Here is an 18,963-nt window from a genome sequence, read left to right as displayed (position 1 = left end):
TTAGTCCCTACATTCTGTATTTCAACTCAATCCTCCTCCGAACAAGCCCATCCTATGACTTAACTGATGTACTGTCTTTAACCATGCTTAAGCACCTGTTTCATGCACATAACATGTTGTGCCCATTTAAAAATGGTTGTGGATTTAGGCGGCTCATTTTGTCCTCTACTCCACAGAGAAGATGTAAAAATGCCAGTCCGCACACTCCCTTCATCCTTCCTCATGCTCCTTGCTATCTGGGGTGTCCTGGTTCCATCCCTCAGTCACCCTCAGCCAAATCCGTGTCGAATGGTGAGGATTTTCTCTGCTGGAACAACTCTCCTGTGAAACTGTTTACTGTATCATGCAACGTATAACTTAAATGATAATCATTATAATACTGAGGTCTACATTTGTCTGGAGCTTTTTTACAATAACAGTCTCAAAGAGCTTCACGTACCATTATTGGACCTTCAACTGGGCAAAGAACAGGTCCCTATGAACCTTTGCTATTCTCGAATCGCGTTTACAAAGTTGGTTGACAGTCAGGGTCAATCAACTTGGTGAACTTGTGAACTCTCTGAACTTCCCTTATTGCTTTGAATCGGGGGTTTTATCTATTCAAAAAAGCTTTAACCAATTTATTACCATAATTCCACTTGATCAACAATATAGTAATACCAAAAAATATATTATCTATAAGGTGTCAGACATATAGATATATAATAAAATAAACATATTACCATGCAATATATTCTATTCTATGAATACACTGGTATATTTTAAAGATAATAAGATAAAACAAACAGCAATACATGGTGTATTTTCTTATAATACAAAACCCTTCACCCTTACACAACACACATAACATACATTGTAAACCAATACTTCTGTTCTGTTTTCTCCTTAGATCCAAAGAATGGCACTGTGCAACAATGGCAGACTATCATACGTCCCGGTCGGCCCGCCGTGCAACACAGAAGAGCTTCAGCTTAACCACAATCATATTCAGACACTACTCAACAGTTCTCTTCTCCACTACTCCTCCTTACATACGTTAAGCTTAGCAGGGAATTACCTGGAGAAGATGGAAGCCAATGCATTTGGAGGCTTACACCCCTTACAGATCCTTAATCTAGCAGAGAACGAGCTTCACGTCGGGTACCAAGACACTAGCCATGCACTACTCCAGCTGCCGCAGCTACGAGTTCTGGATCTGTCCCAGAACGGGCTCGAGGACGACATGGTCTTCCACCTCCTCCAGAACCTGACCTCATTGCAATACCTGAATCTCTCACGGAACCTTATGCAGCGATTGGATGAAAGCTCGTTTGAGGGCCTGCACCATTTAAGAGAACTTGACCTGCATAGCAACATGTTGTTTGAGATAGATGGGGCCTTTTCTGGCAATCCGAAGCTCCAGAGGCTCAACCTTGCTTTCAACTACCTACCCTGCCTGGTCGAATTCCACATGACCCAGCTGGTAGTCCTAAATGCCAGCCACAATTTCATTGAGTGGTTTGTCGCCGAACAAGGGCTCAAAGAAACCTTCCACTTGGAGACCCTTGACCTCACAGACAATAAGCTGCTTTTCTTCCCTTTCTTGCCGAGCCGGAGTCGCCTTCGTAACCTCTACTTGTCCCAAAACACTGTCCGCTTTTATGGGGGCCTGGTGGATGATGCCACTGGTGAAAACTTGACTACAAGCATCCAGTTCTACAACCTGAATGGTAATGCAAGTAATGTGACGGCTCAGCTATGGGACGACAGTCTCCATGGTGACGTCTCCTCTGTGGAAATCCTGGACCTGAGAAACAACCAAGTGGAGCACCTTCCCCAAGGCTTCATCAGCCAAATGCAATCTCTCACTAGGCTTCAGATGCAAACAAACTGCCTGAAGACCTTGAACCTGACATCAGAGGGGTTCTCTGGCAGCCTGTATGAGCTGGATGTCAGCAACAACAGGCTAAGCGAGGTCATGGCTGAGAAGGGCACACTGGCAGCTCTTGGAAATCTGACCTACCTTAACATGAGCCTCAATTCCCTTAGGCGGCTTCCCTCTGGACTATTTTCCTCAGTAGAAAGCCTGAGGTCGGTGGATCTAAGCTACAATAGTATGGGCATTTGTCCGTCGGAGACAAGAGGCAAGGATGAGGGCAGTCCCTCTGATTGCGTAGTATGGAGAAACATGGCCTCTTTAAGACAACTGTACCTTAGAGGATGCGGCATCCAAGGGATGCCACCCTCTTTGTTCGCTGGGATGCGCCTCACGCACCTGGATTTGTCGGACAACCCGGGGCTCCGCGTGGAGACCGGGGCTCTCAGGGCCCTCACTGGGACGCTGCAGCACATGGGCTTGGGGAAAACAGACATGAAATCTGTGGACTTTTCCCCCTTTCACAGCCTGAGGTATTTAAATATCTCAAGAAACTCCCTCACACAACTTCCTATGTCACTTTTAAATCTGGACCTTCGGATGCTGGATGCAAGTGAAAATAACTTATCCACCATTTCTCCAGGTGACGCTGCACTATTGGCACCCAAACTCAGGACAGTTTTCCTGGCCGGAAACCCGTTTAACTGCTGCCAAATGGAATGGTACAGGATGTTTGAAACTACTTTTACGGTCAATATGGTGGACAAGACAGAAATATTATGTCAGGATGAGGCGAAGATAACATACAGAGCAGGAGTCCTGACCATCTTGTGTGGGGACTCAAGCAGGGAGTCTGTTTTCTGGTATCTTCTGCTTGTTCTCTCTGGCTTTCTGCTTTTTGTTGGCATTCCGACTGTTTGCCTCCTGACCTTTAGGCCGCTTCTGTTACAGAAAACTGTTAAAAAGAAAAGTTTGAAGCCTACATCTTACTGACAACACTCTTTGAACTGCAAAGTAAGCATTTGTCAGACCTAAGAAAGGGTTGTGGTTTAGATAAACAATAAAAGGTGCAATGGGCCTTCTCAGAAATATGTGTTGTAGCCTTAAGGCTGTTCAAAACAAATTTGTATTTTGGTTTGCGTGTGTGTCCATATGCAGAAGTAGTATGATGCAAGCATGTATAAAGGCAGCAGAGGAAACAAGAAATTTCCTGTTTTGCTGAGATCGGCAGCAACTGCCCAGTGTTTCTCGGCGAGGGAGGGGTCTGTGGTTTCCTCTCTAACCCGTGAGACACAGATGCAACTCAAATTCACCCTGTTCTTGAAATTCCATGTGTGCATGCTGGTGTGGAGCGCCTCTTTCGAGTCCACACACGCACGCACACACACACACACACACACACACACACACACACACACACACACACACACACACACACACACACACACACACACACACACGCAGACACACACGCAGACACACACACACACTTAAACAGCAGCCTTCTGATTGGCCACCAAATCCAAATCGAACTGACAAAAGTAGTTTTGGTTTGTAGGTGATGTGATGTTTTGGGCCTCTTGATATGAGGGAATGGTTTATAGGTATTTGTAGGTGCTAAATGGTGGATTCCTGTGCGAGCATGTGTAGCAATTCTAACCATAAGGTAACCAGTAGACCGCTGTGGTGTAGTGCAATGGGTCACAGTGGTTGGAACAGAGAAACCTACCAACCCAAACTGACAAGGTTGGTTGAGCATTAACCTAGGATCCTATGAACTATGATTAGTATTATTTGTTATTGATTATTTAAGTACATTATTAGAACATAACAAGGCAATGTGACTATCATTTTAGTAATTTGAACAATACAGAACACAACTCAAGAGTCACTCAGAGCTAAACATGTGACACAAAACATTCATCTGTACTATGTCTCTGTTCTCTGTGAAACAAGTGACAGAGGACGGGTGAAAAAGGAAGTGTGCACATACACACACACAAACTAGTAGAGCTTTTCCCAGATAAGAATGAATTGTAATAGTGGATGAGATGATAATTATGTTATACAGATAGTAAAAACCTTAAATATCTATGCCTTGGAACAAAGATTTCACAAATTAAGCAAATACTATGTCTACATTTTATATAAACGATGTAGGAAAAAAATATGAGAAAGAATGAATAAAGAAATGTGTTGGAAGACATTGAGGCCTTTTTAATTGCAGCGCTACCAGTTTGGCTAACCTGAATAGTGTGACTGCCTATGCTCGCTTTGAGAACATAATTGTCACTGAACCCATGTGTGTTTTGTCTTAGACGTCAGCATGTGCGTGTGTCTTCATTCAGCATTTATAATGTTTTGTGTTCTACATGTATTTTGGGCAGTTAAGGCGTGGGGCCTCACAGCATGTGATCCTGCATAATAGGCACATTCTGAGGAAGTAAAAAATGGCAACCAGTAGGATTCCACTTCCTCTTTAACCCTTAGAGCTCCCTGTTGCACCAGCAGGTCTCTGACTCTGGGCCTGGGCTTTGACCTGGAGGACTTCAGGCAACTGTTCATAACTACACCATCATTCCATAAAAACAAGTTTTGTTATTCTTTGGAATAGTGTGCCGAAGGACAATAGTGAAATTTCAGGATAATTTCACTCCCTAATATAGATAGATGGCTACAACATTTCCAACAAATTAAACTCAAATTATCCCTCTTAAATCATACAGCCCCATGTAAGGTCTTGTACGTTAAGACAGTCCGTTTGAGGTCTTGCCAAGCCAAAGCATTTGACATAAAATTACTAATAAATCTTAAAGCATAAATTGATGATAAAATAAAGCCATCTAGTTGAGGCACATTCAAAATGAACAAACAATATATTGTTTTATTGCTAGTCATCCATTTTTGACTAAATGTCTTATTTTAAAATTAAAATGTAGCAGACAATTTCATGCCTGGTATTTCCTCTAGTGCCAGTACGGCACCAATGTCCAGTGTTCACAAAGAGCCTCATCTGTTTTTAATTTCCCTTCATGAACATTGTTCCAAGAGGCTGGTCATAGATCGCCTTGTGAACTATGTTGGACTCACGAAGCGAGGTCTCTGAAACCTGGGCGCTGCTGCTCAAACACACAAGAGATGCCTGTGCTTGCTACTTGTGAATGCAATAGAATTCATACCATACTTCCCACCAATAATGTCTGTAGTACACAGCCGCAACAGAAGAGCAGAAAACTAATTTCAAATCTTTATTTGTCACATACTGCATATATCGGACTACTTTGTGTTTACCACTAAGGTCAATAGGTGGAGTTTTATCTTTCTGGCTATTTGCATACTGTGTCCTCTAGTGGCCATGCTGTGCCTCTTCCTAAAACTACCCGCTGAAAAACCATGGTCAAACCAAGGTAGATGTATACTGGTATTCACACTTTAATGCACCACATGTCTTAATATGGATTTGAACAGTTGCATTCTATAATTTAAATTACACGAACATACAAAATGCTAAATAATATTAATTCTTCGTCTCCCAGTAATACTTTTTTAATAACATTGTTAGTAAAAAAAAAAAGGCACCTCCACTCCTTGAAGACATTGAGTTTTGTCAAGACAATGCAATTGACTGAATAATCATCAATTACATCGAAAGCAGAACTTAATGAAAGATAACATGTGATCCACTTGAGGCACTTTTGCAATAAAGGGAAACAAAATTGCTGAAATTGCAAGTTATCCATTTTAAATTAATTCATAAAAAGTATTGGCTGATACTTATAATACATTTGCAAACTCTTTACAGAACAAAAAATAAGCATTTTTTAAGACTGATGAAATTAAAGTCAGGCATTTAGCTGTTCAGCAAAGAAGCGTTACATATAAAATGTTGGCACATGAAAGATTGAGCTCTTAATGCTACTGGCAGAAGGGGCACCTTGAGATCAATATTGAATAAAATATGCAAAAATTTTACCATTAGCCGTAAAAAGAAATATATATATTTTTGGTCACCAGCTGAGTTGTAGCATGTAAACCATGAAGAAAAGTAAACCATTAAAAAATGTTTAGCATTCAGGAAACATTCAGGCACGTATCAGGAATGGCACATATTCAAACCAGGATGCACCTTGTGTAAAGGCAGGATCCAGAAACAATCTGTTGTAGCATAAAACAGAACGGGGCCCATTACTTCTTCCCCTTCACCCAACCCATCACTCGTTGTAATACGGCCATCTATTGATAAAGAGGGGAAAGCCGGGAGGCCTGTTGCCAATACACGGTTTGTGTTTTCGTGATAACTTGCCAAAAAACAGGATGTTGCGGGGCCGGCCATTGAATTGTTGAGTGAAAGGACGCGACAGTGTGACCCCCCATCCCTGCAACACACATATCCATATATAGATATCTGTATATCTAAATATATCTATGCATAGATACATGAGAGGTGGGTTAGAATGTGCTTGCGTTGCGACTCTCCCGTCCGTCCATGGCCGAGTGAGTCCCAGAGAAGCTCAGTTGAGCAGCTCCAGGTAGGTGATGGGTACTTTGCCTTGCTGGTTGCCCCGCTCGCCCATCAGCCAGTCCGAGTCCATGCCGGGGACACTGCTCACGGTGATGACCTGGAAACAGAAGGAGGAGCTCCATAGTTATTGATCCTGACAACGGCATCACAGAGGTTAACCGACATTTTCAATAAATCCACCCACATCCTATGCACAAAAGTTGCCAAAGGTTCAAATCTGTTCTCCACTACCGGACCACCACTGGTGATCCCCAGGGCGTCACTATCGGCCCCAGGGCCCTCCCTCCGGTCCTCTCAGGCCTCACCTCGTCGGCCAGCAGGGAGAGCTCGCTGCTGCCCGCCGCGTCGTAATCGTACAGGACCCGGGCCTTGCGGCTGCCGCTGCTGATCCGCAGCTCATTGAAGCCCCCGGCCAGCGCCGAGCCGGCGCGGCCCGACGACGGGCTGGGGAGGGGGCCCGACACCGGGAGGGTGGGCACCGAGATGCTGGCGGCGCCGGACATCACCGACTGGTTGTTGTTGGAGAACGAGGAGGGGAAACTGGAGGGGAGGATCAACGCATAACATTACAACTACGTTGGTGTTTTGCTGGCCCAATATCCATCGCAAAAATATGTCCGGGAAGCCCAACCCTCAGACCGGGTAATAAAGACGACATATATACCACTGGGTGTGAGTGTGATTATACCACCAAGCCGTTGTGAAAGTCAGCCTCTTCTGACGTCACAAGTGGGCGTGTCCACCTAGATGTATGACGGATAGATGAGCACTTTTTGCTATAGATCAGACTGGTAGACTGATCTATCAAGCAGTCATCTAGGTGGACACGCCCACTTGTGATGTCAGAAGAGGCAGATTTTCAAAACAGCTTGTAACGGCTAATATACACACCTGGTGGTATAATATATCATCTTTAAGTAAACCGCTGCCCAGACGGAGCTTCACCATCCCCACACACCAACTTTTTCCTGAGCATCGTTGTTTTGATGGGGCTGGGCAACTGCAGCAACATCGTCTCGGCTTGGTTGCTCATCTCTGCTTTTAGTTGCCACCGTCTTTAATAATAATATAATGTATTGAATTTATATAGCGCTTTTCTAGACACTGAAAGACGCTTTACAGTGGGGGACCTCACTAACCACCACCAGTGTGTAGCACCCACTTGGGTGATCTTGGGGAAGCCCATCTGCGGCAGAACGCTCACCACACACCAGCTTGAGGTGGAGAGTGAGGGAATGAATGAATAAGCAAATTATACAGGAGGATGATTAGGGGGATGATTGAGGTCGGACACGGCAAAACAAAACCCTTTGTTTTGCAACGTCCCGCCCGAGCAACACTGTGGCAGTTTAAACCAAAACAATGTCACCAGCGCCATAATGACAAATAATTTCACGATTAATTACTAAACAGTGACAAAAACACTACTGCTCCCATTAAAGGTCTCATGGCATGCTTCTTCATGGATGCTTTAATATAGATATAAGTGGGCCCCTAACACAGTATTTGAAGACGTTCCCAAATTCAGCCGTGGTGCAGAATTACAGCCACTACGAGCCAGTTGCACATTGAGCTTTCCCCAAACTTGCCGTTTCGGTGTCTGTAGCTTTAATGCAAATGAGGAGGAGAGAGGCGGGTCAAGGAGGAGGGTGGGGATGTGGCCCTGAAAAGCTTGCGGCCACGGTACCATGCGCTCTGTTTACAGTGGATGTATCGCAATGGCGAAGCGCACACAGCCTTTGGCCGCGTTCTGTAAATATTCTAGAACACCCCGGGTGTCAATCTGTAGCAGACTGAACCGCGACATTGAGGAGAAAGGGATTGTTGCCGCGATTGTCTCCCACTTGAGCCTCGCTGCAGAGGCACCACCACCTCCTGCAGCGGGCAGCGCCGAGGCGGTGATCCCTTGGCAGGGGCCGCGGCAAATGGGCAGAGGGGGCTCAACGATGGCTGAGATAACCCCAACTACAGTCTCGTTGTGGAAGTACCAGAGATGTCAAAGAGCCGACGTGTAATGCGCCATAGCACCAACAGCAGAACGGTTTTCCAAAGAAGTGTGCAACGCTTGCGTAACAGTGTGTGTAAACACACACACACACACACACACACACACACACACACACACACACACACACACACACACACACACACACACACACACACACACACACACACACACACACACACACAGCTCATTTTACGGGCCAAATAATCTGGGCTGGCAAGCCAGAGAAGGGGGAGGTGGCATCTCCCCTTATGACTACATACGGGGAAAATTCCAAAACGGCGTGTCGGAGCTTCGTTTTTACAAAGGCTGACCAGAATGCCTAGTGCTCGTTTTACAACCAACAAAATTTCTAGCTACTGGGGAAGCATAAGTAGGCTAGAGGAACTCATATTAATGTTAGAAAACCTCAGAAAGGGAAAAAAAAATCTCATGCTCCTATACTTCGGGAATGGAGGCGTTCATTGCGCTTTAACATCATGTACAAGCCCTATAGGAGGATATATAATACCATGCCCATAGGCCTATATCATGTCATACTATGGGGTGAACACGGGTCAATCATAGATACTGACGTGCATACAGACCCATCCTTACCCAATGAGATTTTCAGATGCCCGCCTCCACCACTACTCTTGTGTTGTGTGTGTTGCCTGGGTTGTGCGTGTGCAGGGTCTCACCTGCCCAGCTGCTTTTGGAGGTCCGTCATGTACTGGTAACACTGTGCGTAGTACGTCGACTGGGCCTCCACAAAGTCGTTCAGACAGCGCAGGTGGTGGGCCTGCAATGTGAGCAGGATAGGCAGTCTTTAAACAGTGGCCATCAGCGAGTACAATGCACAGGTGGATTTTCACAGAGCACTCATCCCCTCATGGGCATGTTCTGCAATGGCAACCCGATGCAAAAGTGTAGGTCAGAGTACTACTCATCAGACAACCTCCAGTACCACCAAGCTAGAGTCATAAGACCTTCTTTTGAACCTGCATTATGGAACTTTTCTACAGCAGATGTCTACTCTATGAACAAATATCTGAACTAGAACGTTGATCAAGAAGGAAATAGTAGATGTGATCAGGGGGTTAGAGAACATAGGGGACGGGGGGTTAGAGAGTAAATGGGGGACGGGGGGATAGAGAGTAGGAGCCCATCCGGCTGGGGGAGGGGGGGTAACGTACGTGGGTGCTACTGACACCTTCCAAGAGCAGGCGGGTGATCTCTGCCTGCCGGTCGAACTCGCTCTGCGTCATGCGCAGCTCCTGCTCCGCCTGACGACGCCCACAAAGCGAAACAAGAGATGCAGGAAGAGTTGTATTGAAAGAACAGTGGATTTGGCCACTGTACATTTACATACAGTTTATGTAAATACACACACAATAAATACACATACATAAAAAAAAGAGTAAGCTGTGGCATAGACACATGCGCTACAGCCATGCAGTGTGACTCAAACACAACACACAGGCCTGCTCCGCTTCCTCACATTGAGCAACACGACTCAATGCAAGGCCTGGGATTGGAAATGTTCTTGACCAAGGCGTGATAAACACAAAACGGCCCTGTTAAGAAGCAGAAGGGGAACAAGGACAATGGCCAGGCTTTCACACTTCTTAGACGACATTTCTCTATTCTAATGAATATGACTATTCCAGTTCTTTGTCAAATCAATGACGCACACAAGAAGTATGAGCTAGCAGCTGTTAACACCACTGGTACCGCTGCCATTATGTGTATACGTGTGTGTGTCCAAGTAAGGTTCCAAACACACCCTCCCCTGCCCTTTCCGCCCACTCACCTCTGTCACTTCCTCTTGCTGACATCTGCTGCATTGCAAGGTTTTTGTTTTTTTATACAATGACAACAAAAATGTTAAATAGTCACAGCTGTTGCCCAACCACAGCAAAGCCTGCCACTATCTGTCTGTATAACCCTATCATTACATGGTCAGATTATGTCTCGATAACTATGTATATCACAAAATATGTTCTGTAAATTCTATAAAAATAAGGTCTACACAGAATAACCACATGCCTACATTTTAAATTAATACAAATGAAAGGCACCATCCCTTAAAAAAGTCTTAAAGTCTTAAAAAAGGTCACACGGGAACATGAAAACAACTACTAACGACTATTTATTTATAATTTGCCGAGTTGTGTTCCTACATTATCCAAAATGTTTCCACCATTGTTCAGTAAGGCTCCTTTACATTTGGTTACATGTCAATGACGTAATATGCCCTTAATCCCCCAACATCCAGGGAGACACGCAATAACAGTGCGATATATCAACCGCGATCTAGCTTATGCGTTACTTCATCAAGTGGCAGATGCCAGCAAACAAGCTAATGCCGTTTTTCACAGACATTGACTTCACTTGGACAGTTGTATTGCACTCGTTGTTTAATCAGTACAAGGGAACGACACCATCCGCTTTGTTTGGTTTCCCATACCTTGACAATTTTTTCAAAATGGGCTAATCTTATTTCATTGAACACATTGATTGACTCTCTCTCAGCCCCAAAATGGCAATGGACCATCTGTGAATAGCCCCTCCTGTCTGTGCACTCTGAATGAAACATGCGCTGGATGAGGGATTGTTGTCTGCAAAAATAAAAAAAGACGGCAGGCGAAATTCATCCTTAGAATTAATTTAATTCACAAATCAAAAAAAAAAAAAAATTGAATTCAAGGTCTGATTCTTAATGAGTACTGTTTTTTTTATGCAAACTATTTTGCGAAGTCTGATTAATCCGTCTTATATTGCCTCAATGGTGTATTTGTATTAGAATTTAATTAGAATGAAATTACGTTAAATGACAAAAATGTATACACACTATCTGCCCGGAACATGATATCGGTCAGATAGAAAGGGTGTGTGTGTGTGTGTGTGCGCGTGTGCGTGTGTGTACCAGAGCTCTAGCGTCGGTCATCCTGGCTTTCTTCAGCTTTGTTTTGGCCGCGTCTAGGTCCAAACGTTTGACCTGAAGCAGCTTTCGTTCTTTCTGAAATACACACAAAGGGGTCCTCAATTAAGCGATTACAAATTAAAAACATATTTTGAAAAAACGATTAAATGCCCTCTTTAAGGATAACTCTTCCATTTTGGAAAAACATTGTGAACTACATTATACAGACTAGACAAGTCACTACACCCAAACATAATTCTAATTGTTTTCTATTTTACTTCATTAAGCATCGGGATGAGATCATAGAACTGCTTATAGGGCTTGCCTGTACATCAGAATGAGCCATAGGATGTTTTGCTGTCGATACTCCACCATGTTGAAAGGACTCAAGAGTTTTAGTACTGAAAGATCCTAATCTAACTCCATTTACAGTAAGCAAAGGCTACTGAAGATGTTGATTTGCCGAATCTCGCATGAAAAGTGCTGTGACAGTTGGAAACACATCTCTCCATAATTAGAAATAATTTTTAATTATAATTAATTACAAAATAATTACCAAAAACCATTGGTACTTATATAGTAACTAAAATTCCAACGCTTGCATTGAAAATAAAGGCGGTCTCCGCGTGGGACAATGTGATGAAGTCTTATACAAGCATTTATCTTTACGGCAGCAAGAATTTAAAAACCTCAAAATGCTTAGTAATACCAATTAACAACCTATTACAAAGTATGTAAAGTATTTTCATTGTAGGTTTCATGGCAATATCAGCACCATGACCTTGTTAAATTCTCCAAGTAGTAGTATTAATTCAATTCAATCTGTACTATCCTTATGACAGACATTTACCACGCTGCACTGCTTGCATGGAATAAATTCACCCATTATTGAACGTAACTGGAATCACATGTTCACTGTAGAAGACACTTTGGAAAGAAGTTAATGAAGAGTTTCACGTTGGCAAATGACCACGGCATCACAGGACACATGACATAACTGGGGGAGCTTATGAAGCAAAGCTTTATAAGCCAACTTCCTTTCAAGGGAACACAGAAGCACACAACCGAAAGAGCTTAAAACTGCCAAAACGATTCACCGTTTCCATGAGAATTTTTTTTATCATCTATGACCAAGATAAAAGATGATTCAGCAGGTAGAATGGGCTGGAGAGAATGTAGGGTGCAGGAATTACAACACGCCATCAGTAAGATGTTGATGTAGATGTTGTTTTAAATCATGAATGAGCAGGTAGGGTATGGCTTCTTTCCCAGGGATTGCTACAGGGAGATGTTTGGGCCTTGAACTAGGGATGCACTGATTGAGCTTTTTCTAGACCAATTACAAGTGCTTGAATTTGGGTAGTTGCCCATACCGAGTAGCGATACAAGTATTTAATAATACCATTTAGGGCTTAATGATTTGGGGAAATAATCGAATAATCTATTATTTTGACCAATGTTGCGATTGCAATTTAATATGCAATTTTTTCTATTTATTCAGTTCCTTAGGTTCTTTATTATTCACTAAAAAAGCAATAAATCATTCTTTAGTATGACCAACACAAAATTTTAGCAGTCAGGATAAAAACGTCTCTTTCCTTTAGGCAAGGCCGATGTGTTGAGATCTTCAAAAGCATTTTGGGAATTCTAGGAAAGTGCGGCATTGTTGTCAACGTGGTCACGGCCCACAGCAACTTTGTTATACCTTTTGAGTACCTTTGCAGTGTATGAGCGTTATAACGAGGGATGTTGTATTTGACGTGCGCCTCACACAGTAGCGATATACTATACGTGTCCGGGAAGCCTAACCCTCAGAGGAGAGTGTTCAATAAATCCCCTTCCACCCACGCCGCACCAGTATAAAATAAGTTTCCAAAAGCTCAACTTTCTCTCGGATGCCGTGGGCGTCGGCTGCCCAGACAGAGCTCCCTGCGTCAACGGTTCCCCTAGGCCGTGACGCCACCTGCATTCCCAGTAGTCACAGTGATAAATTGCAGATTACTATGTTGACGACCATAATGGTAAAATGAAAAATGGTTTTGGTGGCATCGGTTGGCTGTATTGGAGAGTAGACGAGCACTGTATCGGGCCTGGGTGCGAGTACTGGTATCGGTGCATAGTTTGAACCCACAATGTTTGGGCTTGGAGTACAACTCCTGCTGATGGTAGCAGAATAGTATGTCTGGCCAGTGATTCTGGCAAAACAAGAGAAAGACTTGCATGAATTTCAATATGTTTTCGCTATGTGTAGACTATGTCTCTCTCCCTCTCCTCACCAGGATAGTCTTGAAGTCCCCCTCCAGGAAGTTCCTGAACGGGGTCAGGAAGTTGATGGCCGAGCTCTGGATGAACTCGCGCTCAGCGCCGCCAATCTGCTTCTCCGTCTCTCCACACTTGATCAGAGCGTTTCCTGTACAAGTCAAAAGGATCAGACCGTCTGAAGTAGGGCTGGGAATTGTTTCAATTTAATTAATCAGAATTATCACTTTCAAAATAACATAATAAATTAAAGGTTTTTTAACCCCCATATGTTCAACAAATTACATCTTAAATTACAGCTTTTTAAAAACAATTCATTGTTACTATTGATAATGCAGATATTCATATATTCATATATATGCCGAGATATTTGTGACCCATCACACCGGCGTAACATCATACTCCATCCTGTTTGTACTCTCATCCCACTTAAAACCGTTGGTAAAAGGTAAATGTCAGTTATGCCTCCTTTCCTGGATTGCAACAAGGTATGTAGGGGGTTAACTATGGATCTGCAAGTATGTCCCTCTGTTGGCTAGCGGGTTTTATCTGATGTGAAAAACTTTGAAATCCATAAAATATCTCCACATTTATAGACGCGTCTTTCGATGTTTTGGTAAACGCTTGACTTAAGGTTGATGGATCGCTTTTGTAAGTGTTGCATGCATTGGTACAACAAATTGATACCAACAGCTGTGATGGCAGGGAGGAGGCCAGCCAACAAACCATGATTGGACTTTTTGGCGACATTTTATGGATTTAAAAGTCTGGTTCAACTTGAATAAACCAACTGCTGGGCAACAAAAGGACATACGTGCAGATCCGCAGCATACACTCAATAGCCCATTATGACCTTGGAAAAAAGGTAAGAATCATTTTACCTTCTACTGAAAGGTTTTCAATGGGATGACGGCATGACCTGAAGGCCAGAGTATGATAATAATAATAATAATAAATGATAATACGACAGAGGGTTCGCTCACAAATAGGGTTGGGCAAAGAGTTGAGATTAACTCATGTTCGTTGTTACTTTTTCGTGCCATCCAATATTGTAATAAAATCCATACATTCATCTTGACACGATTTACAAAGAGTACTACTTGCTACAGAGAATACTCCCACTGACAAGACCCTCTCACACTGGCTCCAGATAGATTGGGCACATCATTATGTAAATCAACTGACCGTAGGCAGTCCCGGGACTAAACTCATTCCCAGACTCGATCATGGACTGGCCCAGTAGCTCGTGGTTGTTCATCCGCGTGGGGGCTTTCTTTTCCAGCTTCTCGTACAGAAATTCCTCCAGCCGGACATCTGAGAGGAGGGAGGGGAGAGAACTAAATTATGTGGTCACATGATGACACGACGCTGGGGCGCCGTTCCCGGGACGCAGGCAGACAGCATTGAATTCTACAGAGCTACAGCAACCTTTATCACAATTAATTTGTGACTTTTATGTGATTTAATTAAACCTTCACAAACCCAGTCAACGTCACTACCCCTAAAAAGGGTGAAGTCTCCACAGTCACCCTAGTCTTCTCTTACTGGAAAATTACAGGGCAAACAAATGACCCTCATCAAAAGAGGGAAATAACAGGATTTCCATTCAGTTATGCAGGGCTCAAGAATACAATTTTCTACTGGTGGCAGTAAGGGATGCAGGATCAGGTTTTTGTAGGCCGATACAATCACTGATCCTTTGAATGTGGGATTGACCAATCCGATACCCATCAGTGACTTTTTTATTATTTATTATTAATATATTTTAATAGGATGTTTCTTCATCAGTTAGATGGCTCTTCTTTACAAGCTCTGCCAAAATAAAGTCGCACTCGGACAAAGAGTGGATCCGAAAGCTTGAGACTTCCTTCACACAGCACTTGCGTTAAATTGCAGTTTTGCTTTATAAAATGTTATTTTGATAAAGCATTTGTTTTAAACAATTCAACCATTTCAGACACCTGCCCTTGCATCCACATGTTAAATGATCACAGTCTTGAGCCCTATAATGGAAAAAGTTCATAAAACAAATCTTGATTTGAAGCATACACTTACTTCACACAACCCGACCATAACTTAAATAATAACAACAACTATAGTCATGTGAGGCGTGTGTCATTCGTAAGAGTTGTTACATACTTGGGTTTGGCTGTAGTAAAACCTCTGTCTGCTTCAAGATTCTCTCCGTCCATTGTCTGGTACACTCAGCTCGCCCCAAAAGGTTCTCCAAATGTGCATCCAACTCTGTTTTCTCCGCCTGGCCAAGTTTCTCCTCTGTAAACTAAGAGAATGGGGATGGAGTTCAGAATTATGAACCGATGATAAATAATGTTGAGGACCATGTTAAAAGCTCAGTAGGCGACGGTAGCGAGCAGGCTTTGAGTATTGCCTTTATAGAAACATTAAAAGGTCCAGTGGCCAGAATTTAGTAGCAATTAGCGGTGGTTGCAGATTGTAACCAACTGAATACCCCCTTCACCTTGGCCTGTTCTGGCATAATATTCGGTAAGGTGCCTCTTGGTGTACGTTTTAAAGAATAACACCACAGAATGTGGATGTGTGGAGCTCCATATGTGCAGTGACTGATGTTGGTGTCTGCGTCTGAGAGAGGGTTACGTTTTCTAGGACACCTATAGTATAATAGGTGTCCTAGTCCAGCTAGAACAGCTGTGTGAAAGTCCAGTTGGCCGGTTGTTTTGACTTGATGCCTGAGAGTTAGGCTTCTCGGATACATATAGTATAACGTCATGGCATGTGGGGCATTTAATATGCATCGAACTACATCATTATAACGCATTATATCGCTATCCGCATGTCTTAGCCATGGGGATAAAATGCCCTTCTTACAATCGTATTTCTCATGGAAAATGACCCGCTCCCTGTGTAGATATAAAGGGCTCATTCTGAGGTTACAATACACAACGACCCGTATTTTCATGGGATTTAACACCAATGAAAACATACTAATGGAGATTATATTAGTTCTCCGCCAGCCCATTCTTTAGGACGTCACTTCATCATACACAGTACTGTACCTTTAAGAGACATATCAGAGCGCTAATGGTGGTCTTTACGACTCCCAAGTATTTAGGAGAACTGTTTCACTCGCCAAAGTGTATGTGGGGTCCAAACAGCTACATTATAGTACATTGTGTTTATATCAGTCTATTGGTATTACCCTGATCGCTGGGGAATATATCCGATTCACAATTCACAAGTGGACGTATAACTTTTACCAAGCTAATGCTAACTCCATGTAACGCCCGAGCTGGGCTAGGAGCTAACATGATTAGCCAATTAAATTAACAAACGCATTCCAAACTTACTTGTACGGCACGACTTAAAAAGGTTCCGGCATCTGCTGCGAGTCTTTTAACGTTGAAATCCATGATAGGCCTTGTTACAGTACAAAAATAAAAGGTGACGTCTTGTTGATTTGCAGAGATTATACGGCCATTCCGATACCCGATGTCATTGAAGCCACTTTCAGCCGGGGAGGAGTTCCACCACCCAGCTGTTGATCGAGGACCAGTGTTGCCAGATCGGATTGGCTATTTCCAGCCCAAGTAAAGACTAAAAACCGCCCAATCTGGCAACACTGATTCAAACAGCAGCGAGATACTGTCAGCCCCGCCCCGCCAACCAGTCAGCCCCGCCCAGCCCACCACGGAGCAGTGATGGATAAATATGTAGGCCTATTATGTATATACAGGTGCTGGTCATATTATTAGAATATCATGAAAAAATTGATTTATTTCATTAATTCCATTTAGAAAGTCAAACCTGTAGAATGTATACATTCATTCCAAACAGACTGATACATTATAATTGTTTTTTGCCAAAAAGAAGATGATTATAGCTGACAACCAATGAAAACCCTAAATTCAACATCTCAGAAAATTAGAATATGGTGAAAAGGTCAGATATTGAAGACACCTGGTGCCACACTCTAATTAGCTAACTAACTCAAAACACCTGGAAAAGCCTTTAAATGGTCTCTCGTTTTGATTCTGTATGACACACAATCATGGGGAAGACTGCTGACTTGACAACTGTCCAAAAGATGACCATTGATACTTTAAAGAAGGAGGGCAAGACACAAAAGGTCATTGCCAAAGAGGTTGGATGTTCCCAGAGCTCTGTGTCCAAGCACATTAATAGAGAGGCGAAGGGAAGAAAAAGATGTGGTAGAAAAGAGTGTACAAGCAAGAGGGATAAACGCGCCCTGGAGAGGATTGTCAAACAAAACCGATCCAAAAATGTGGGGGAATCCACAAAGAGTGGACTGTAGCTGGAGTCAGTGCTTCAAGAAGCACCCACACACCGACGTATGCAAGATATGGGCTTCAGCTGTCGCATTCCTCGTGTAAAGCCACTCTTGAATAAGAGACAACGTCAAAAGCGTCTCGCCTGGGCTCAAGACAAAAAGGACTGGACTGCTGCTGAGTGGTCCAAAGTTATGTTTTCAGATTAAAGTAAATTTTGTATCTCCTTTGGAAATCAAGGTCCAGAGTCTGGAGGAAGACAGGAGAGGCACAGAATCCACGTTGCCTGAAGTCCAGTGTAAAATTTCCACATTCAGTAATGGTCTGGGGTGCCATGTCATCTGCTGCTGTTGGTCCACTGTGTTTCCTGAGGTCCAGGGTCAATGCAGCAGTCTACCAGGAAGTTTTAGAACACTTTATGCTGCCTGCCGCGGACCAACTTTATGGAGGTGACGATTTCATTTTCCAACATGACCTGGCACCTGCACACAGTGCCAAATCTACCAGTACCTGGTTTAAGGACCATGGTATCCCTCTTCTTGATTGGCCTGCAAACTCACCTGACCTTAACCCCATAGAAAACCTATGGTGTATTGTGAAGCGGAAGATGCGAGATGCCAGACCCAACAATGCTGAAGAGCTGAAGGCCACTATTAAAGCAACCTGGGCTCTCATAACACCTGAGGAGTGCAACAGACTGGTCGACTCCATGCCACGCCGTATTGCTGCAGCAATTCAGGCAAAAGGAGCTGCAACTAAGTATTGATTGCCATACATGCTGAAACTTTCCATGTTCATACTTTTCAGTTGGCCCACATTTCTAAAAAATCATTTTTTGTACTAGTCGTAACTAATATTCTAATTTTCTGAGATACTGAATTTGGGATTTTCAGTAATTGTCAGTACTAATCATCCAAATTAAAAGAAATAAACATTTCAAATATATCACTCTGTGTGTAATGAATTGATATAATATGTAAGTTTCACGTTCTGAATATAATTACTGAAATAAATCAACTTTTTCATGATATTCTAATAATTTGACCAGCACCTGTATATATAAATGATAAAAAAAACAAAAATATATTGTAGATATGAATTTCCGGTTATTTGACGAAAGTATGCAGTTTGAAGCAACACCACTCATAATCT

General features: G+C 43.0%; 2 protein-coding genes across 2 annotated transcripts; one reads left to right on the top strand and one right to left on the bottom strand.

The window, feature by feature from the left end:
- Window positions 1-176: 176 nt before the first annotated feature.
- nrros (negative regulator of reactive oxygen species) lies at window positions 177-4,061 on the top strand (the record flags this gene model as incomplete). The annotated part of the gene is given in 2 exon segments (XM_030348633.1): window positions 177-291; window positions 890-4,061. Coding segments are annotated over 2 exon segments (2,061 nt in total). The 3' UTR covers window positions 2,849-4,061.
- A 1,028-nt stretch (window positions 4,062-5,089) lies between these two features.
- sh3glb1a (SH3-domain GRB2-like endophilin B1a) lies at window positions 5,090-17,173 on the bottom strand. The gene is made up of 9 exons (XM_030348634.1): window positions 16,873-17,173; window positions 15,686-15,827; window positions 14,732-14,860; window positions 13,564-13,697; window positions 11,291-11,383; window positions 9,558-9,647; window positions 9,063-9,163; window positions 6,683-6,917; window positions 5,090-6,474 (listed from the first exon to the last, which is right to left on the bottom strand). Exons 1-9 carry the CDS (start codon window positions 16,933-16,935, stop codon window positions 6,367-6,369), a joined length of 1,095 nt encoding a protein of 364 aa, XP_030204494.1. The 5' UTR covers window positions 16,936-17,173; the 3' UTR covers window positions 5,090-6,366.
- Window positions 17,174-18,963: the final 1,790 nt, after the last annotated feature.

Source organism: Gadus morhua, chromosome 23, assembly GCF_902167405.1.
Source record: "Gadus morhua chromosome 23, gadMor3.0, whole genome shotgun sequence".
Classification (NCBI taxonomy): Eukaryota; Metazoa; Chordata; class Actinopteri; order Gadiformes; family Gadidae; genus Gadus; species Gadus morhua.
This window is presented reverse-complemented; position numbering and strand designations above follow the sequence as displayed.